General features: G+C 45.5%; 1 protein-coding gene across 4 annotated transcripts in view; it reads left to right on the top strand.

Moving 5' to 3' along the window:
* Positions 1 to 317: 317 nt before the first annotated feature.
* The window catches only part of PSKH1 (protein serine kinase H1), a 72,143-nt gene continuing 49,958 nt past the window's right edge, over positions 318 to 22,502 (top strand). For 2 of the 4 annotated variants that reach the window (XM_038368185.2, XM_043494769.1), the window contains exons 1-2: positions 5,232 to 5,331; positions 13,846 to 14,880. In XM_038368185.2, the coding sequence (XP_038224113.1) occupies positions 13,933 to 14,880 (948 nt within the window). In that variant the 5' untranslated portion in view covers positions 5,232 to 5,331; positions 13,846 to 13,932. Of the gene's footprint in view, positions 482 to 5,231; positions 5,332 to 13,845; positions 14,881 to 22,502 lie in introns of those variants that run through there. The other 2 variants (XM_038368183.2, XM_038368184.2) reach the window with 2 other exon arrangements.

Below are 22,502 nucleotides of genomic sequence, written 5' to 3'. Positions count from 1 at the left end.
TACACCCCTTTATTGACACCGTGCACACTACTGTAATAATCTTTGTACAAAAGTATTGTTCCAAAACCCACAGCCCTGACCAGGCAGAAGTCAGGTCTGTCCTAAACAAAGGAAGGAATGTGTGCTTGCCTTAATTGGCATTTAAGCAGTAAACAGAATCATAAAGGAGGAAGGGAAAACAAAAGAAGTTCCAACAGCTGAAAAAAACAGCAGGGAACATCCTTCCACATAGACTGATTGTTTCCTGGGTCTCAGCTGGAAATGCTTTTCAAGAGGGGGACAGCAACTATAAAAAGGAGAGACAAACAGCCCAAGGCACCCTTTCTCCTCCCCATTCTCTGTACCTGAGAAGACAAAAAGAAACAGCTGTTGGACTCTGTGGGAGGAGTTCTGACTTGAAGAGTTTGGTCAGTAACCTTGTTGGAAGCATGTGGTGAGAAAATTTGCTTTGCAACTAAGATAGAGTCTTAAGTAGAAACTAGTAAGTGTTTTTCTTTATTTTTCTTGTAACCATTTCTGACTTTTATGCCTCATTGTTTGTACTCACTTAAAATTGCTTTGTAGTTAACAAACTTGTTTTACTGGTTTATCTAATCTAGTGTGTTTTAAACTGAAGTGTCTGGGTAACTATTTAAGGTAATAAACTGGCATATTGTTCCCCTAAATGAATAATGGATTGAATATATTTGTACTGTCCAGGAGAGGGTTGGGCAGTGTAGGACATCCATTTCTTGGGAAAGATGTGGGAGTAGGGGTGTGTTGGGGTCACCTTGCAGGATAATCCAGGCTGGTGAGAGCCAGGGTGTAGCTGGCAGGCTGCAGTTATACACAGGGTATGATCTACAGGCTGGAAGCCTGTTTGAGAGCTGCCGAGGTGGGAACTACTTCAGCAAGGCATTGTAAGGCACCCAAGATTGCGGGGCATGGGGGACATAGTCCCCCCCTGCCACTGGTCTGACTTGGACCCTGGTATGTCACACACACACACACATGAACCACAGGATTTGCCAGACTGGATCAGATCAGTAGTCCAGCTAGTCCTGTGTCTTTCCTCCAGCCTACTGCTCCAAAGAAAAGCAGAAGCCTCTAATTTCATAACTGGCCACCTGTGATGTACTGGATTTGAGTGAAAGAGGTTTTCCTGCCCCAGGAACTCTGAATCGCCTTTGCCCAGATACCTACAAGTGTCCGTAATGGTCAGAACATTCCCAGCCCTATTAAAAATCCTGGCCCTGCATTTCATTCAGTCCCTGCTGGGGCAGAGCCCTGTGCAGCTGACTGCACCTAGGAGCAGTGTCCACAAACTGGTGCTACAATTAATTCCATCGCATGGCCCTTGTTTGTCCGTCATGGAACCCCAGCCTCTGCACTCAGGTGACAGTTAGTGGCTCCTGCGAGTGGGTTGGTTACAGGTGGACAGGGCTCAGGATTGGCTCCTGCATAAACCCCAGGTGGTCACCAGGGGAGCCCAGCAGTGGGATTTGAGTAAACCCAAACCAGGGGTATATAACATGTAAGAGATCCCAAAGCCCTGAGATGCAGCACTTGTAGGAAATTAGGCATAAGTAGGCAAAATGCCTAATGGCTGATGAAATGAGGGTTACCTAGGACAGAAGAGCTGCTCCCGCTCTGTCCAATGAAGAAAGCAACCTGTGGCTCAGAGTGTGAACTTCTGAGGGACAGCAGTCACACAGCCAGTTCCTCTGGAGCACAGTGTGCTGGCAGACTGGCTCCCACTCGAGGCACCAGTATACGTCTAGTTGTGCTCTCCTGGGCTCAGACTCCTCTGATCCCCAGTAGGAGAGGGAGGGAGTCGTTAATGGGAAGACATTCATGGGGCGGAGAGATTCTGGGACAAAGAAAACCCTTGTCAAAGTGTGATTGGTAAAACTCCATTGAATGCTGAAAGGATATGAAACCCTGGGTTAAGGTTCCAAATGTTAAGCCATTTCCCCTGCCTATGGCTCAGACCTCTAGCAGATACAGGAAGGATCGGGGTGGCTGGTACCTGAGGTTCTCCAGGATATCAGCTCTGACATCCTTTTGAGGAATGACTGTATCAAATCTACATGGGAGATGAGTCACATGGCCTCAGGTGTAATTTCCCTGATGCTGTGACTACAGCAGCAAGCTCACAGCCAACCCTCACTGGGGAAGCAGAGATAGAGCTGAGTCCTCCGCTGAGCGTGGGGAGACATAGGCAGGGAAGGAGAACTGCCAGACATGGTTGCCCCCTGTCCAGGGGTGAGAGAAGCCCCAGAAAAGGGTAAAGCATCTGGAAGGCTGTTACTGGTAATGGACATCTGGTCAGAGGATGGCCATGGCCATGTGGGGTTCTCTTAACCAAGAGATCCAGAATCAGAACCCACTGGGACAGGGGGAGATTCTTGTCCTGGGGGTGAAGAAACAGATTAGCCCCAAAAGGGGAAATGGGTTCCTTGCACTTGCTCATTGAGATACAACTCCAGAGGGGGCCTGCATCACCAGAGCCCCAGAAATAAGGCTGGATTGACTCACCTTGCAGGGGGACAAATGTACACTGATTCTCCCCCCCCCAAATACTCAAGGGGTCACCTCCTACCCCAAACAAGGGGTCAGGACATCCCACGGTGCAGCCAAAATGGCTGACACATGGAGGAATGTGGGGTTACTGCCCTCATCACTCACTAGAAGATGGTCAGGACTTCATTCAGTTTCAAACCCTGTTTTTGGGGTGGCAAAAGGGTATGGGGCAGCATGAAAACTCTCCATGTGCCCCCTGCTAGTATCACCTTACAGACCAGACCTATGGGAGGATATGAAACTGCTCTGAACTTGGTACTGGAAACTTAAGTTTGGTTGATTTAGAAAGTGTAAGAATCTTGGAAGTGCTTGGTAGGTTAGCTACCAAGATGAGAAATATGCTGTGGCATCTATGTATAACATTTGTGGTTTGAATGTCCCCTGGTCACTGGCTAAAGTTGACCTGCTTAGTTCAGTCGTGTAGGAGGAAGAGATGCCACAAAGTGGGAATATTTTTATGAATCCTATGTGTGCCTCAGTTTTCCCCCATGATGTTACATTGCTACCCAGTGTGGGGAAAGGATTGTTTGCTCTCAGGGCAGACTATGAGACATAGATATGTCTCTGGCATTCCACACAGACAGGGATGTGACATAGTCATTCAGGAACTGGCTGAAACTGACCCAGGTCAACAATGGGTCCAAAGAGACAATGCAAGCTCCAATGACTCATAAATTGACACACAACATCTGAAAGCTTCAGCGAAAGAGATTGGTGGCTGAATTCAGCATGGCCCAGCCTGGGAGAACAAAGGACAGATATGTCCAGCAGGGAATAAAGATGGCTTCTGGAGCAAGCTGGGGGCTCTCTCATCTGGGAACTGACAAAGGGAATCGGACAATGGAGCTCACTACAGCTTGGCTGCTGAATTGTGGCTTGACTAGAATGGACAACGCTTTGACTTTTTTATTTCTCTATGCTAACCTAATGCTTTCCAATGCTGTGTTCCACCTAATAAACCCTGCTCTGTTCAGAAAAGGCTAATTAAGGTGTCGCTGCAAATACTGTCTGGGGTGCATTAGTCCCCGAAGAGCATACAAGTCTCTACCAGGTGTCGATATTTGCTGGCCCGAGCTCAGTGCTGGAGCCCAACAGCTCAGTCTAGGGGAGCAGTGAAGCTGTGTGGCCTACCCTGACAAAAGAGCAAGACCCCTGGGGGTCAGCCCCACTGAAGGGGTTCTTCAAAGAGACTGTTCAATAGCTGGGGTGTAGCACTGGCACCATGGATCTGAGATTTGGGCACTTTGCAAGCCCCCTCTCTTCCAGCAAGCTTTCTGGCAATGAGCTGCAGAACCCTGATTCAGTTACTTCTGGAGTCTTCAGGGCAATAGCTGTCTTCCAAGGCATCTGTACCAGGCCTAGCATAATGAGGTCTCAGCCTTGATAGGTCTTTGAGCACAACCGCACTATAAATAATACAATAAGGAGCCACTGCACCGGATCTTCTGAGAAGTGTGTGGTTTAAATCCTGGGGAAGAGAGACTCTGGCTCCTCTCCTAGAAGGCACTGATGCTATTCCCTTTTATGTAGCGGCACCTAGAGAGGGCCATGATGGGGAGCTATAAAACTAATAAATAAACAATCAGGAGCCAGATTCTGAACTCCTTCCTTGGAGTTCATTCATTTTCTCTGCCCAAACTCTCCTCGGTCTCACTGGCTCAGCCCCTTCATGAGCCAATGTGCACAGACCACAATGGGAATTGGATGGAGCCCTAACCAAGGCCTTTGGGATGTAGCCCAGTCAGGGAATATGTTGTGTTGGTTTATATTCAAGTTATCCCCTAGTCTTAATTCAGGGCTAGTAACAACAGCCGTCTTTATTAGATACATATTGACAGAGCATCTTAACTCAGATCAATCTAATCTAAAACCAGCTGCCTCCTCAAACTGTCAGCTCCTGAACTGGAGACTCTGTTCATTCTCTTAAAAAAATTCTCAGTACCACCACAGCATCTTTTCCTATTTGTATACCACAAATTTATATATTGGAATTACCTTGAGAGCTGCCTTTTAACAGGTGGGGTTTGGGGGAGGGGGGCTGTCAGGGTGTGTGGTGTGAGGATTTCAGGGTGGGGGACAGAGCTGTGTGTCAGGTTTCGGGGGGAGGGGGAAGAATCGGGCTGTATGGGGGGGAGGTATGGCTAGGGAGGAAACGTCAGGGGTGGGGTCAGGGTAGGCCAAGACTCAGGGCTCAAAGGGGGAATCGGGGGGGAATCTCGGGGCTTTGGGGGGGGGTCTGGTGTAAGGGCTCGGTGGGGGTGAGGTTGGGGGGAATTGGGCCTGGGGGTCGAGTCAGGCCAGGAGGTGGGTGTCAGGGTTTGGGGACGGGTCAGGCCGGGGGGGTGCGGCTCAGGGAGGAAGTGGGCCGTTGGGGGGTGGTCGCGTCACGTGCCAGGCCTCCGGCTCGGGGGTAGGTCGGGCTGGGGGGCGGGCTCAGGCTCGGCCCCAGGACCGAGAGAGCAGCAGCCCCCCGCAAGCCCCCCCCCTTACCGGGCCCGCGCATCGCCCCGTGGGGCCCGGAACCCGCCGCGGGAGGCACCGGCTCGCTCTGGGGCCCAGGCCGGGCTGGGCCGAGCCGCCGAGCGGTTCCCATGGCAGCCAGGCTGACCTCTGACCTCTGCCCCGGGGCCCGACCTTCCGCCAATCGCCGGGCGCGGCAGCAGCCCCGCCCCGCGGGCGTGCCCGGCGCGCAGTGGTGACGTTGTGATGACGCGGACGCTGGGCCGTAGCCCCCAGCCTGGGCCGGAACCGCAGCCGCCGTGGGCTGAGGTGAGTGCGGGGCCCGCCCGGCCCCCGGGGCCGCCCCCTGCGGGGCCCCGCATCCACCCGCCTCAGGGGGCGCGCTCCGTCCGTGTCGCCCCTCAGCGGCGGGGCCGCGCCAAGCCCGTGTGGGGCGCTCCGCGAGCCCCCCGCCCGGCCTGTCAGTACGGGCCTGGCCGGCCCGGGGCCAGCCTCGGGCCCTGGTGCGTGCTGGGAGCACAGCCCCGCTCGGCCCGCCCGCAAGCCCTGCCTCTTGCCCCGCTGGGGCTCCGGGGTCCGCCCCGAGGCTCCCCGCCGCACCCGACCAGCGCCCCCCCGGCCCCCCGCCAGCCACGGCAAGGAACGGCTTCCCCGGTGCGCCTCCGGGGCCCTCCGAAAAGCAGGAAATGAGCTTAGGGCTGGGTGGCAAAAGCTCCCCCTGTGCTAAGGGGACAGTGTGGCTGTGGCAGCCTGGGAGTCTCCTTGGCACGTGGACTCTAACCAGTGTAAAAACACCGTGCAAAACCTTTTCGATAGGACCCCACCGTGTCCTTGATGGTGGTTCAGGGGCGGTTGTTTGGCTCTGAGTGAGTGATGTGAACCAGCATTAGCAGAGGGGCGAGCTGGAGCATTGTCCTTGATTCGGCCCATCGGATAAGGACTGTAGTTAAATCTCCCAACCGGTGCACTAATAGCATGCGGGTAGCAGGGATAAAAAGCCTGTAATTGACAGTTAGTTTGCAATAGGAGAGAAAACAGCAGAAGAATCTCATTTTGTTCCTATTTATTTGGGATAGTTGTTTCTAGGTCCCAAAGATTCATGATTTGTGTGGGGTAGAAATGAAGAATAAGTCAGTTCTTGCTGTCTTTCTCTAATGGATGTTTGTGCAACTGGTCTATTTTTACATAATGCGGTAGATGAGGGGCAGGGGAAACAGGATGTCAGTAGGCGAGTTGCAAATCCAGACATCGCAACAATCGGTGTTTGGAGGTTGCTGTATCAAAATGAAATGCTTTTAACTGTGTGCTTCTGCAGGTTTCTAGGTATGTCTTCTTTCATTTGGCTTAGGCACAACCTCCTTCCATAAACATTCTCTGAAGGTTTTTAAGAAGTTCCTTCTCTTTTGACATATGAAAGAAACTCCTAGACTTTGTTTTTAAAGCATTTTTTTTTTTATAATCGCTCACGTTCAGTTAGTCCTGATATGGAAAACAAGCATAGACATGTCCTAGTATGGGAGAATTTAAAATAAACACAGGAGCAGTGCTGGCTACCTTAGCAATCTCTTAGTTCAATGATTCTTGACCCAACACAGTTCAGTATATTTTATTTGTGGCATAAAAGAAAATAAAATCATACTGATGAATTATGCAAATGATGCAAAGACTGGTGGGATGGCACATAATGACAAGGACCCAGAAAGAAATACACTAAATGCAATCAAATATGTTTTACTACAGCTAAATGCATGGTCACGGATTTAGGAACAAAGAATGGAGGCCATACTTACAGGAAAGGGGACAGTTTTCTGAAATGCAGTGACTCTGGAAAGGATTTGGGGTATTACTGGAGATAAGTCACTGAACATGAGCTCCCAGTGTGATGCTATGGTAAAAAGGATAAACACTATCCTTTGGTACAAACAGGGCAGCAGCAATGAGGGTGGGTGGTACTGTTACCTCTTTATATTGCATACTGTGCTCAGTTCTAGTGTCCATACTTGAAAAAGATATTTAAAAGCTGGAATGGTCTGTTCAGAGAAGTCATAAAAATTATTGGAGGTCTAGAATACCCACTTTACAATTAAAAAAAGGAGTACCTGTGGCACCTTAGAGACTAACAAATTTATTTGAGCATAAGCTTTTGTGAGCTACAGTTCACTTCATCCATTCATGTTAGTCTCTAAGGTGCCACAAGTACTCCTTTTTCTTTTTATGAATACAGACTAACATGGCTGCTACTCTGAAACCACCTTAGAATGAGAGCCTTAAACAGATTGAAGCTTCAGTAACCTAGGGTGCTCAGAGGCAACTTGATCAATATAAATACTGACACAAGGAGAAGCTGTGATGTTGGGAGCTCTTTAATCTAACAGACACTGGCATAACAAAATCTGATAGCTAGAAACTGAAGTTAGAGGAAAAAATCAAAGTGGAAGTAAGATGCAACCTCTTAACAGTGAGAATAACAAATCACTGGAACAGTTCCCAAGGGAAATGTTAAATTAGGATGTTTTTCTAAAAGATAAAACCATAGTTAACAAGTTACTCAGCCCAGTAATGTTCACTTACATAGAAGAGATGAATGATTTCCTCCACTGCAGGAATTACTGGGTGAAATTGCACAGCCCCTATTAGATGAGAAGTCAGGATAGATTATCATAGTTGCCCCGTCTGGCTTTAAACAGCTGAGTCTGTTCAGTTAGTTTTTACCACTCTCACTGTGGTATCTGACTCCCCTGACAAAGTCGCAAAAAAAACTTAAAGCCAATCCGAATGGTCTTTGGTGTCCCTTACCAGCACCAGGGCTATGGTCCATGGAGTTTGCTGGCAGGAACCTTTATCTTTCTTGTCTGCTTTTAGCTAATATCTGATACATTTTCCAAGCCCTACACAGAGTTCTATATAGCATTATTTGGTCAGCATCCCTCTTATGGAGTCTAGGCAAGCTTCCTATCCTAGCAACAACACGCTCCAGTGTATGGACAACTATGACCAATGGTCTCTAGAGCCATTAACAGACATGCCAAACAAGCAGGGCAACTTGTCAAGACCAGGAGCTCTCTCTGACATTCCCACTTCCAACACATGCTGTACAACTTCAGATACTAGCACGGAAGCTGAACTTTGCCCACTGGGAAGCCACAGATAGAGGGCAAGGGATGGCAGAACATAGAAGCACTTTTGCAGTGGAAGAAAGAGACAGTAACAAGTGTCTGAACAGCACACATTTTACCCCTGCGTTTTCAGGTTGCATGAGATTTAGTGAGGTGTCCCAGGCATGTGGATTTATGCTTAAGTCTTGTATATTTTGGGTCTTGTCTACCTTAGGTTGATGCATTTTGAAGCCGGAGTGTGGCTTACTTCATAAATCACCGTATACATTTATGGTGCCGCAGAAGTGATGATCAATAAATACCAGCCCCGGGCAGCAAAGTGACCACTGAGATTATACTTCTAGTAGGATTGTCCATGAGTGAAAGATTTCCACAGATATGTTCCTCATCACACCTGCTCAACAGCACCAAGCCTTTCAGATGAACTTGTATGATGAAAGGATGTTCCTTTGCCGTATTAATGTTTGTAGGCATTAAAGATCCTGATATTTCAAACTTTGGTATTAGTGTATCACTGAAAAAGTGTCATAAGTGTTTAAATTGCTTCACTCTGTTTCAGGAGGTCTCTGATTTCATTTGTGTGACTGAAAGCCTGTCAGTATAGCCTTAGCGTGGTTACTCAGTTGTCTCAGCGTTTCTTTTAGGGCACCCCCAAATAACTTATTAATCAGTAGGGGTTGGCTTTGGAGATGTTGAGGACACTTAGTGAATCAATGGAAGTGGTGAGTCCTCAGTACGTTTGACAGTTATGCCACATGATCTTAATGGGGCGAGTTGCCTGAGGAAAGCAGTAGTTAGCTTTTACAGCATTAAACTAATACCAGCTCATGCTAATTATAACTGTGGCTAAAACATGCAGCTACCACCCAAACTATGTGGATAGGCTGAATGTGTTTCCTACTCAAAGCACTCTTAATTGCCTGAGTTATCTAATGCAATAGTTTCTTCTTGCTCTGGTCTGTATTCAGTAATACAACATTCCACAGCACCATTTCCATGCAGACTACGGATACAGTCCCTCTCTCTTCTGGACTGTTCTCAGAATTTCTCTAGATTGTACTGTCACATTGAAATGTGCATCTAATGCGTTTTAATGCTCCTGGCTGTTCCTCACATGCTTTAAAGGCACTTTGGCCAGATGATATTTTAAAAAATCCACCCCATGTTACTAATAATATCTGAGATTATTTAATATTCTTTCAGGTTGAACACTGGATTAGGCTATTTGTTTACTTTTGGGCACTTCACTCAGAATGACCAGTGAAACTCAAGAGGTCATTTTCACTTTTTCTGTAGCTGGTTTCCCTTTCTAGTTCTTGTGCCCTAGGGCATGGCCTGTGAACTGACATTCTAATATTACCAGGGAAAGGTTAGATAGAAGAGGTTTGGGTTTTTTGGCTGATATTTTAAAACATTAGATTTTTCTAAACCTTTGGTTTCTTTTTCCAAACAGAATGTTAGACCTAAACTACTTCCTGGTGACCCTTCTAAAATGTTCCTCTTTCTACCCATAATCCCCTTCTGAGTGAGGACTAATTGGGGCTCCAATTCATGCCAGTTGTGCTCCATAATTGGCTTGAGGTTCCAATGGTGATGGTAGAAGGTGTGATCAGGCACAGAGGCTAACAGCTTTCCCATAGTCCCCTGTGCATGCTCAGGCACCCCACTACCAGACTTTGAGCCAGAATAGTAATTTTAAACCATCAGGCTAATTGCCAAAATGTGTGTAGGCAGTATCTCCAACTCCTAGCCAGTCATCTTGTTTTAATCTGCAAATGCCATAAAGTCTTGCTGAAGTGCAACAGATTTCACTGGTGTAGTAGAATACAGAGTGGGGAGCAGTTTCTGTTCCAACGCAATGAATGGAACGAGTTCCACTTCACTGCAACTAAAAGTAAAACTTTCCCATGCTCCTGTGGAAAGGTAAAAGTGATGTTTGGTTCTTAAGAACACAAAATAAATCGCCTCTGATCACTAGATCTTGACTCTTGGAATTAGAAAGTATTAAGACCTGTCATGGGATTTCCTAGGTTAGAGGCTGAATATTCCTCCTGCCCCCCAATCTATTTTAACTGCTGATCTTAAAGACTGTTCCAGTGTAATAGTCTTCCAATAGGTGTTTGGAGTAGCACTTAAATGGGTTTTAAGAAGTATTTTTCCACAGCACTGTCTCTCCTCTGTAGGGCTGGATGATCCTTGAAGACTGGCACTGTACCAGAGATAAGGTTTGAATGAGAGTTTGTTCACTACTCTCCCCTCCAAGCACAGTTTGTGTTTTCAAACTCTATATCCTGCTCTGCTCTTTATGATGAGTCTTCTGGGATCTGATGCTTTGAGGAGCAAAGGTTACTTCTCACTTTATTTTAATTTAGTTGGTGAAATTAGTGCTCCTGAAAATGAATGGCTGACAGTAGTGGTTGAGCTTGGGCTGTGCAAGATTCTCTCTCAAAGCTCTGCTACTGTGTCTCAGGCCTGATGACCATTCCATGATGGGGTTACTCACATACCACAGTCCTGAGCTGCAATGGTTACTACTTTTTCTAGTCCTATCCTCCTCTTTGCCCCACAGCTCTGTCAGTGCGCCTCAGAAGTGGCCTGTATCACACCCTACAGTTCCTGTTTTGGGCTTCCCATACACAACTCGGCTAATCCCCTTTAACCCTGAACTGTAGCTATTGCAGTCCTGGATTTCTGTACATCATAAACTGCCAAATTATGCTGTAGTTCTGTGCTGTGCAAATCGGGATTGGGATGGATGATTGCCTAACTCGTGACCGTAGTTTGAAGCCTAGCCTCTGGAGATGTTAAAGCTAGTTCATTTCTTGAGCTTTGTTATGTCTGTTTCTCAATGTCCTTTCACTGAGCCAGGTCCACTGGCTGCAGGGGGATGTTGGCAGAGGGCAGTTTGCTTTTCTTCTCGGAAAAGTGATTCCAACAGTTGCCTGAAATGCAGTTGTGGTCTGAGTCGTGTGACTCTTCATCTGCATGCAGAAAGGACTTTCTAAATGTGATTTTAAGTGAATAGCAGAGAAGCCATACACGGCCTAATGTCACTAGCAGCATGGGAGACAGGGCAGCAGAAATATCTGCCTGCTTCTGAAAATGTCAATATGCTATATCAAACCATTAATCCTAACCCAGACTTGGAGGTGGGATAGAAGAGAAAGATAGTTCTGATAAAGTGAATGCTTCGTTTTAATTTGCAACAGACTTGAAAGCCACATGTATAGCGATTGCTTTGAATGGAACTCTGTAAGGAGAATTTATTTAATAGTAAATCTGTTTCCCCCATTTGGAGCAGGAGCAATGTGTAGACATAAAGTTATACATAATTATGGATTTCATTTTAAATTGGTTCTTCCTTTGCCTACCTGTCAAGACTTGTGTTCGGGATTCTCTGTTTCCTCTGTAAGAGTGGCTGCCTTTGAGCACTTAAACCAGAGAATTTTCCTGCCCTCCCTGCTATGCATCTGCTAATATAAACAGCAACGAGGCAAATGCTGGATCACTACAAAATGTACTTTCCCCTCTGATATTCACCCCTTCTTGTCAACTGTTGAGAATAGGCCACTTCCACCTTGATTGAATTGGCCTCGTTAGCACTGACCTCCCCACTTGGTAAGGCAACTCCCATCTTTTCATGTGCTGTAATATATATATACTACTTACTGTATTTTACACTCCATGCATCTGATGAAGTGGGTTCTAGCCCATGAAAGCTTATGCCCAAATAAATTTGTTAGTCTCTAAGGTGCCACAAGGCCTCCTCGTTGTTAGGGCAAGAGAGCTGGCTCTTAGGCTTTGTTTTAACATGTAATTATTGTATATTTACGTCTTTGTAACTATGATCTTGTATCTCTTTTTTTTTTTTTTTTTTTTTTTTTTTTACCAAAGGCTTTTCAGGTCACCTTTAAAGGTAATTTGCAAAGGGGGGTAATCTGCAAAGGTAGTTTGCTGATCAGTGGGACTGCTGGCAGGCAGGAGGCACTGGGGGTGGGACGGGGGGAGCTGATGGGGAGGCTGCTGACGTATTACTGTGGCTCTTTGGCAATGTACATTGGTAAATTCTGGCTCCTTCTCAGGCTCAGGTTGGCCACCCCTGACCTAAATCATTTTGTAAATGGTCCTGCACCTGGGGTGTAGAGGATGCACCTTCTGTACAGCAACTCGTTGGGTACAGGTGAGGCCGGAATCCTACACACACCATCCCATCAGCATTTGTGATTGAGATTCCAGATGAGAGACTAATGACAAAAGTGAATACCAAGTGCTCCACAGAAAACATTTTTCATTGGCTCTGTCTTCTAAAATGGCTATACCAGTACTTAAAAATCAGAGTATAGAGTAATGATGAATAGGTCAGTGATATATTAGGAGAAGGTATCATCGGTTTTCCATAGGGGTCATTCTAGGTCTAGTACTATTCAATATATTGAAGCAGTCAATGCACTTATAAGATTAAAGAATGATACAAAGCTGAAAGGGATCACCAATACCTGGGAGGACAAACAGGTTACACTGGCCTGGGTAAATGAGTGAAGTGGACTGAAATGAATCCTAGGAGATCCTACCAAGTGAAGAAGGCAGTGGAGGTACAGAAGGGATAATCAAATGTACTGTTATAGAATAGGGGATAATGGCTGGGCAGTTGTAGCCGAGAGTACAGGTAATTGTTGAACCACATTTACTTTAATAGAATATCACATCTGAAATAAGCATGGGATTTCTTCCACTCCAAACAATGATGCTCATGCCTTAGCTGGAGAGCTGTATTCATATCTGGGCAGCAATTTTTTTAAAAAAGACAAGCATATCAGAAAGAGTTCAGAGGAGATTACCTAAAGAGATCAAAGATTTGGAAAATAAGAGCTGTTGGGAATGTTCAGTGGCTCGTGCCATGGAGAAGAGATGACTGCATAGAGAGAGAGACTTACTGGAAGAGTGATGCTATATAGAAGATAGGTATCAGCTATCACTAGTCAGCAAGGACAGAATGAGAAGTAACAGACTTAAGATACATTTTCCCAGTTAAATATGAGGAAAAAGTTTAGGAAGAGTTCAGTATAAGAGAACTTCCAAGGGAAGCTGTGGCATTCCTGTAATCAGAAATTTGAGGTTGCAAATAATGCCCATAAAGTAGGGAGTTAGGCTTTTGTAAGGCACCCAAGCTGGACAAGAGAGGATACCTTCCATTGTTTGCAGTGTAGCCATGTTAGTCCCAGGATATTAGAGAGACCGTGTGAGTGAGATGATATCTTTTTTTTATTCAGGTCCGAAGCAGAGCTGTGTGTAGCTGGAAAGCATCTCTCTTTCACCAATTCAAGTGGTCCAGTGAAGGATATTACCTCACCCACCTTGCCTCGCTGAGAGGATACCATCATATTAGGGATACTATGCTCAGGCCTACCATAATGCTGGGGAATGTACTAACTGACCCATGGGGGTATCTCTTCTAATCCCAGTTGGGGTCTCCTCTAGGGCTTACTTTGGCCTGCTAACGTGTTTAAAGTATAACTGCCTTGTGCATACAGTGACTTTACCATGTTAGCTAATGCATGGTAAGACCCACCTTGTTTGCTAGTGTGGCTGTATCCTTCATCTACAGCCATGTCTTGAGCCAGGGGTCACTTGCATGATGTTTGATGTTCTAAATCTTCATTACCCTAATTCCTACTACTTAGCTCTCTTCTCTCTGTTTTTTTGAAAGGTTCGAATGTGGGAGTTGTCCCAGATGCGGTTGCTGCTGATGTCGCCCTGGGAGAATGCCTTGATGGGTGATTAGCACCATTCAGTGATGGGCTGTGGGACAAGCAAAGTGCTTCCCGAGCCCCCCACAGACGTTCAGTTAGATCTGGTTAAAAAGGTTGAGCCTTACACTGGTCATAAAAATGACGTGTACAAGCACTTCATCAAGGATGATGGTGGAGCTGCTATCAAAGCTGGCTCCCCCTCACCCCCTTGTCACACGAACCCCTATTCTGGTGGCCACCCACCTAACTACATGGAGCAGCCTGAGCCCCGCAAGAACAAGGTGGCTAAGTACCGTGCCAAATTTGACCCCAGGGTGACCGCCAAGTATGACATCAAAGCCCTGATTGGCCGAGGCAGCTTTAGTCGTGTTGTGCGGGTGGAACATAAGGCTTCCAAGCAGCCTTATGCAATCAAGATGATAGAGACCAAGTACCGTGAAGGGAGGGAAGTGTGCGAATCAGAGCTCTGTGTGTTGCGACGTGTCCGGCACACAAACATCATCCAGCTCATTGAGGTGTTTGAGACCCAGGAGCGAGTCTACATGGTGATGGAGTTGGCCACTGGAGGGGAATTATTTGATAGAATCATTGCCAAAGGCTCCTTTACTGAGAGAGATGCTACCCGAGTGCTGCAGATGGTGTTGGATGGGGTAAAGTACTTGCATACACTGGGCATCACGCACCGGGATTTAAAACCAGAGAATTTGCTGTATTACCATCCTGGAACGGATTCTAAAATCATGATCACAGACTTTGGGCTGGCAAGTGCTCGGAAGAAGGGAGATGACTGCTTAATGAAAACCACCTGTGGGACACCAGAGTATATCGCCCCAGAAATCCTGGTCAGGAAACCCTACACCAATTCTGTGGACATGTGGGCACTGGGTGTGATCTCGTACATCCTCCTGAGTGGAACTATGCCCTTTGAGGATGACAACCGAACCCGCTTGTACCGGCAGATCCTGAAAGGAAAGTACAGTTACTCAGGGGAGGTGAGTGTGGCAAAGGTCAAACCAAAGGGGACTCCAGACAGTCTGGACAATCGGTGCTGTGATGGGAACCCTGTAATCATAGGCAGTGCAAGGTGGCTGTCTTGAAAGGGGTTTCCTTTTCCCTTTGCTGTGTTCAATAAGTGGTCCATACGGTGACTTCTTTAACAGGCTCAGGTCAGATTTCTGTGCCACAACTGTCTGAGCTGTTCTGGATTTGCCATAGGTGAATTCAAGGCTGGAAATCTTACACAGGGTAGTTCAGTGCTGGCTCTTTTTAGGAATTGGCAAAGATCTGCAATTCTGACCAATTAAAATCCCTCCTGTCCTGCAGGGGATTCTCTCTCCCATTCAGAGAGAAATTCCCATTTGTTTTCTTTTTAAAAACAAAGTGAAACAGCCTTCCGCCCCCCCACAAGACAGCACAGGAAGAATGTTAACTGATTAGAACACTGGTTGGTATCTGAGTTTGGGTGGCATGACCCAAAATGTGTTGTGGTGGTGGTGGTGGTGTTTCTGGACAGCAGAGTGCTTATTTTGTGATGGAAACAAGATCAGGGTAAAATTTTCAAAAGTTCCTTTTCAAGAGTGACTTAGGAATTTAAGTCCTATTGGCTGTCACTGAAACAGAGTCTTCTCAGTCATTTTCAAAAATGGGACTTAAAGCACCTAAATGATTTAGGAGCCTTTGGAAATTTTATCCTAGAGCCATGTTAAGACTTTTTTAACGGTTGGCTTCGTGCTAGGCTCCATTAGATTTGGTACCTCACTTTTTACACCCACCATCCTATGGCTTAAAAGGATAAACAAGATGTAGCATGCACCTGTCTGCTCTTTGTTTCAGATACAACCTACATATTTGTCTTGAAAGACTTGACTCCTGAAATTCCTAGAGTTCTCATGCAGTTTTTATTTGCACTGTACAGCTGGTCACCTCTGGTTGGAGCCACAAAGACCTTTGGTTGCCTAATTGCCACATTAGGTGCTTAGGTTCAAAACTTGGATCCTTAGAACCCCACGCAGTTGCTACCTAACCCTGGAGGCATCGAAAGTCCCTAGGCGCATACATTTCAGCTGGTGAATGTAGGCAAAGCTCCCTTAGTCCTGACACTACTGAGCTGCTGGACCTCTTCTTTATGTCTGAGCCTCTGTGGAATCCTCAAATGGGGCATTCTGCCCCCTATCTTCTCTGAGGGGTCTGATTTGGTAGGTGGGCTCAGAAGCTGCTTTAGAGCAACACTGTTGAGGAGCAAGAGGTGATGTTGCTGTCTTTATCCAGTAGCAGAGTGGTTAGAGCTCTCACCCAGGCTGTCTAAGACTGCAGTTCAAATCCCCACTCTCCTGTATTCAGAGCAGGGACTTGAACCCAACTTTCCTGACACCCAGGTGAGTGCCTTAACCACTGGACTATAGGATTGTCACAGATCTGGTCGGGCTCTCACCAGACTGCTATGAAGTTACTCAAGCCCACTCTCCGAGGTGTTTTAAGACTTCAGAGTCTGAACAGAGCCCACTCATGGTGCCTTTTCTAGGACCTCTGCACACTGAGAGATGTGCCTTAGACTCTGGTCATAGTGCTGACCTTTCAGGCTCCCCATAGCTTACACTCCTCCTCCCAGTGTCCCATCAAAAATGTGAGCCTTCTGGGTTAGTTTAACTCTCTCGCGGGGGGACACCTGATAGGTGTAAATCTTATAAATCCCACACTTTACACTTGCTTCTTACACATTAATGCTCTTTACTTAATCATGAGAGATACACAGCTATGTACAAAAATAACCCAGCGTGCATTTCCCTGCCTCAGTTTCCTTACCATTTCAGACCATTCTTTGGGTTGGGGTCAGAGTCCCTTGGGTTGTCCAGAGTTATCCTACTGCAGTACATGGCTAGGCTTGGAACATGAAGTCATCTTGCCCTAGGTCAGTTTGCTTCGTTTACCCTTGGTCGGTCTGATCCCTTCCTTCCTCCTGCTCAGATTTCCTGTGTGCTGCACCCCAAGTTCCCCTGTGTGACTGTGAGTCTGTTTGTATACCCTTTACCAATATCTTGGTTCTTCTGTTCTGTGTTTGGTAACTTTCTACTACTCTATTTTCCCACCTCCCTTCAGGGAGAGGAAGTGTCTTTTTCTTTTTTCCCCACCTCAAGCAAATTCCCTTAGCATATCTATTGGCTGTGCACAGCACCATAATTAAGTATTCTCTATTGTCCCTGGTCTGGGGAAGACATGACCCAATCCCGACAGCTCATGGTGGATACACATACAGAGGCTTTCCATGATACAGCATGTTCATGATAATCTCAAAATAACATCGTCATGTCAACCATAATTCACAAGTTGTACAGACAGGGTCCCCACATCATCCCAGGGGCATTCTGGGGTGAATGTCTCAATCTCTCCCTATGAAGCTATTCCACTTGGTGTCAAATATTTCTTGGAGCAGAGACTGGAACCTGGTCTCCTAAGAGTGCTATCCAGTAGGTGTTAGTCATTCTCTCTCTTTCTGGCCCAGCATAGTGGAACAGTTTCAGCAGGTGAGAGTGAGATACACATCCCACAATAACGTATAGCCCCAGGGTTAGGGCACTCACCTGGGAAGGGAAAGACCTGGCTTCAAGTCCCTGTTCTGAATCTGGCAGAGGGGCAACTTTGAACCCAGGTCTCCCACATGCTATGGCAATCGCCCAACTGTTGGTTATAAAGAGGACACGACCATCGCCTTGTTCTTTTGCCTTTAAAAAGGGCAAACCTGGCTTTGGTGCCACAGGAGTGGGTTGGTGGCTATGAATCCCAAGCAGAGGTAGGTGCCTCCCTCCAGCCCAGAGTTTGGTGCCTAGCTCCCTTTTGAGGCCCCACCCCTTCTCCTCAGCATTTCCTGCTTAGGGGTCTCCCCACTCAGCATCCTGACTTCTGTGAATTCCTTTTTTAGGCATGCCATTCTCCCCAGGCATTGCATGGGAGCATGGGCCCCTAACCTGGGGCTGTGGATTCCACTAATTGGCAGATATTGAAGCACTGAGCCTACATCGCCTTTATGGATCTAGCCCCTAGACTTTAGGTCCTGAGGACTTGATGGTATCTGAACTTCGCTCGGCATTTTGTCTTTGAATCTATATCACTCCTTGTCCCACAGTTACATGGGGATGAGGGCACCCAGATTTGGAGGCAGCCTCACTGCCTCCATCCCTGTTTGAATTACCACTTCCTTTCTGAGTACTTCCAGCTCAGACTGCCCTAATAGCATGACTTTGTGAAGAGGAACCAAGTGGGAAAGGAACGAGGTGCTAACACTTGACTAAGTTTCTGAAGCAGAGAGTTGTGGAATGACAGTAAAATAACAATGTCTGAAAAACAGCAAGTCATCTCAATTGTTCTGGCATTTTTAGAAATGTGAGGGGGGTGTTGGCATTTCAGTGATGGATGGAGTGAGATTTCTAACGTATAGCTCAGATTATAAAATGTTTTGGGCTCCTTCAGAATAAAAGGTCTGTAGAAACACAAGTCATTCTCCCTGAGGATGCTTTGGACAGTGTAAGCATGTGTAAGACAGGCCCACGCCAAAAATAACGTTTTTATTCTGTCAAGCTGTGATCTTCCTAAACTGACCTGCAGTAGCCATATCACCTGGTGCTGTGATCTGATCAGATCTTGCCAAGGTGGGTCAGAACTTGCATAGGTAGCCTCCAAGGACATGCTAATGGAAGTGTCATTGGTAAGTGGTACTCCTCCCTCTGAGTCACTACTAGAAGAACAGTCTGCAGCATGGAGGAAGGCACTGGGCCTTCCAGGGTACCATGTTTCAGATGAGACCTAAAATCAAGATTCTGACCTTTTGTGGTCATCAGAGATCCTATGATATTTTCTCTAACTCTGTGTTGGGGCAAATTTGAAGCACATTACTGGAGCCATCCTGCCAAGAATGACACAGTTGGGGGAATGAATAGTCCATGATTCCTATGTGATTTTTTGGGGTGGGGGGGGGGAGTTTGTTCTGGAAAGCTATGCCCCTTTACTGTGTGGTATGCATCAGTTAGTATCCTGTATATGTTGCCCAGCTGGCTTCTGTTCTTGTAGAGCAAATGAAAATGAAAGCTCTGATTTACAAGATTAAACAAGCTTCTGTCCCTGAATTACAGATAGATTCTAATGCTGCTGTATATTGGCACTGATTTAGCAGCGTGCTGCATAGTGAAAGGTAATGATTTCTAGGTGGAGGGAAAGTGGGCCAAATGTTCAGAGGAGCCTGGAAGGTTTCCAAAAGCTTTCTGGATTCTTTCCAAGCATCAGGCATCCTGTGGGGCGGAAAAGCTCCCACTTTTCTTTTCCTCCTCTCCCAGTATAAGGAAGAAAAATCTCAGAAATGAGCCTGCTGATGAGATTTGTCAGGCTGTGCCACAGCCTCCCAGGGGGAAGGACGGGAACCCCATTGCCTGGTATATTTAAAACTAGATTGGACAAAACTTTTGAGAATGTACTGTAGGGAGCAATCTGCCTTAGGCAGAGAAAGCAGGGATGGACTAGACAGGAGCAACCAGTTTTTTCTCAATTCCGACTTCAAGACTCTGAAATGAGGGTGCATATACCCAAGAGGGGAACTCTGAAGAGAGATCTGTATGGGTGTTTGCCAGAAGTTTACAGCAGGAGCTGTGGAGGAAAGACAGGTATCAGTGGTGAGGGATGTTTGGGGGAGAGGAGGGAGCTGCATCCTAACCACAATCCAGTCTGGTGGATAAACATCGTTTTTTTTATTGGATTTTTCTGATTTAAATTTGATTATTTTTTTTAAATATAACTTAAATGCACTTTTTGGTTTACTTTAAAAATATTTGAAGTTATGACAACCTGTGTTAAGGCCTACGTTTTTAATCTATTACAATAAATTAAATTAAAAAATATGAAGCAGTACATGCTTGCTGCAAAGTCAAATCACTGAACTGGTGGAAGTCACTGGCTAAGCAGCTGGAATCAGAATTTACTGATGTACTAAATTACTGTCAAAAGCTGGTTATCTTTTCTACAAGTGCTGAGAAAATATTTTCTTTCAGTTTACTCAACTAGTTCAGTTTATTGACTAGTTCATTCAAAGGTATGAAATCAATTGTAGTTGAAAAAGCAGAAAAACTTGTTTGTTCCATCAACTGGAAAACAAGGTATGAAAGGATGAGATTTATTAGTTTGAAAATCTTGAAGGAGACGGTGACCAGAAACAATCCCTAACTACAGATAATACTTCCTTTATTTAATAAATCAATTGCTTTTAAATGCAAACATATTTTGATAAACTTTTTGGTAGTTTCTTCTTGTGTATCAGCACACTTTTTTAATAGTCTTTAAAATGCTGTTTTTGTGCCTTTTCACTGACTTCAAATTTCCCTCCAAATAGTGAGTGACAAGATCACAAGTAAAAAAAAAAAAAAAGTCCACTTCTAGTAAGAAATGCCTCATTTACCATTTTCTAGCATAATACAAAATGTAAAAATTAAGCAAGATGAGCTATATAATTTCTTAAATAAATGTGTATTGCTACAGCATATCCTCCAGGTTAGCAAAAAGTTGCACCAAATTTAGTATATAGGTTATATTTTGTTGCAAATCATATTTTAATGGTTACCAGCCAATGAATCATAGACTTTAAGGTCAGAAGGAACCATTATGATCGTCTAGTCTGACCTCCTGCACAACGCAGGCCATGGAATCTTACCCACCAACTCCTGTAACGAACCCCTAACTTATGTCTGAGCTATTGAAGTCCTCAAATCGTGCTTTAAAGACTTAAAGGTGCAGAGAAACCTCCAGCAAGTGACCCGTGCCCCACACTGCAGAGGAAGGCGAAAAACCCCCGGGGCTTCTGCCAATCTGCCCTGGGGGAAAATTCCTTCCCGGCCCCAAATATGGCGATCAGCTAAACCCTGAGCATGTGGGCAAGACTCACCAGCCAGACACCCATGAAAGAATTCTCTGTAGTAACTCGGATCCCACCCCATCTAACATCCCATCACAGGCCATTGGGCATATCTATCACTAGTAGTCGAAACCTGATTTTTGGCAATTAATTGATCTATCCCATCATATCATCTCCTCCATAAACTTACAAGATTTGTCTTGAAGCCAGATATGTCTTTTGCCCCCATTGCTTCCCTTGGAAGGCTGTTCCAGAACTTCACTCCTCTGATGATTAGAAACCTTCGTCTAATTTCAAGTCTAAACTTCCTGATGGCCAGTTTATATCCATTTGTTCTTGTGTCCACATTGGTACTGAGCTTAAATAATTCCTCTCCCTCTCCGGTATTTATCCCTCTGATATATTTATAGAGAGTAATTGTATCTCACCTCAACTTTTTTTTGGTTAGGCTAAATAAGCCAAGCTCCTTGAGTCTCCTTTCATAAGACAGGTTTTCCATTCCTTGGATCATCCTAGTAGCGCTTCTCTGTACCTGTTCCAGTTTGAATTCATCCTTCTTAAACATGGGAGACCAGAATTGCACACACTATTCCAGATGAGGTTTCACCACTACCTTGTATACCTTGTATAACCTCCTTATCTCTGCTGGAAATACCTCTCCTGATGCATCCCAAGACTGCATTAGCTTTTTTCATGGCCATATCACATTGGCGGCTCATACTCATCCTGTGATCAATCAATACTCCAAGGTCCTTCTCCTCCTCTGTTACTTCCAAGTGATGCGTCCCCAGTTTATAACAGAAATTCTTGTTGTTAATCCCTAAATGCATGACTTTACACTTTTCATTATTAAATTTCATCCTATTACTCCAGTTTACATGGTCATCCAGACCTTCCTGTATGATATCCCAGTCCTTCTCGGTATTGCCACTAGTAACCTCCTTCCAGTCTGACAGTTCACCTTTCAGTGTAACCCGCTGTAGTCTCCTCTTTAACCAGTTCCTTATCCACCTTTCAGTTTTCATATTGACCCCCATCTTTTCCAATTTAGCTAATAATTCTACATGTGGAACCGTATCAAAGCCTTATTGAAATCAAGGTAAATTAGATCCACTGCATTCCCTTTGTCTAAAAAATCTGTTAGGAGATCAAGTTGGTTTGACACAATCTACATTTTATAAAGCCATGTTGTATTTTGTCCCAATTACCATTCACCTCAATGTCCTTAACTGCTTTCTCCTTCAAAATTTTTTCCAAGACCTTGCATACTACAGATGTCAAACTAACAGGCCTGTAGTTACCTGGATCGCTTTTTTTCCCCTTTCTTAAAAATAGGAACTGTTAGCAATTTTCCAGTCATACAGTACAACCCCTGAGTTTACAGATTCATTAAAAATTCTTGCTAATGGGCTTGCAATTTCATGTGCCAATTCTTTTAATATTCTTGGATGAAGATTATCCGAGCCCCCCGATTTAGTCCCATTAAAATGTTCGAATTTGGCTTCTACCTAGGATGTAGTAATATCTGCCTCCATATCCTCATTCCCATTTGTCTTCCTACCATTATCCCTAAGCTCCTCATTAGCCTCATTAAAGACTGAGGCAAAGTATTTGTTTAGATATTGGGCCATGTCTAGATTATCCTTAACCTCCACTCCATCCTCAATGTTTAGCGGTCCCACTTCTTGTTTTCTTCTTCTTTATATGGCTATAGAACCTTTTACT

This window comes from Dermochelys coriacea, chromosome 12 (genome assembly GCF_009764565.3).
Source record: "Dermochelys coriacea isolate rDerCor1 chromosome 12, rDerCor1.pri.v4, whole genome shotgun sequence".
NCBI classification, from domain to species: Eukaryota; Metazoa; Chordata; order Testudines; family Dermochelyidae; genus Dermochelys; species Dermochelys coriacea.
Note: the sequence above shows the minus strand (reverse complement) of the source record. Positions and strands in the feature narration are given on the sequence as shown.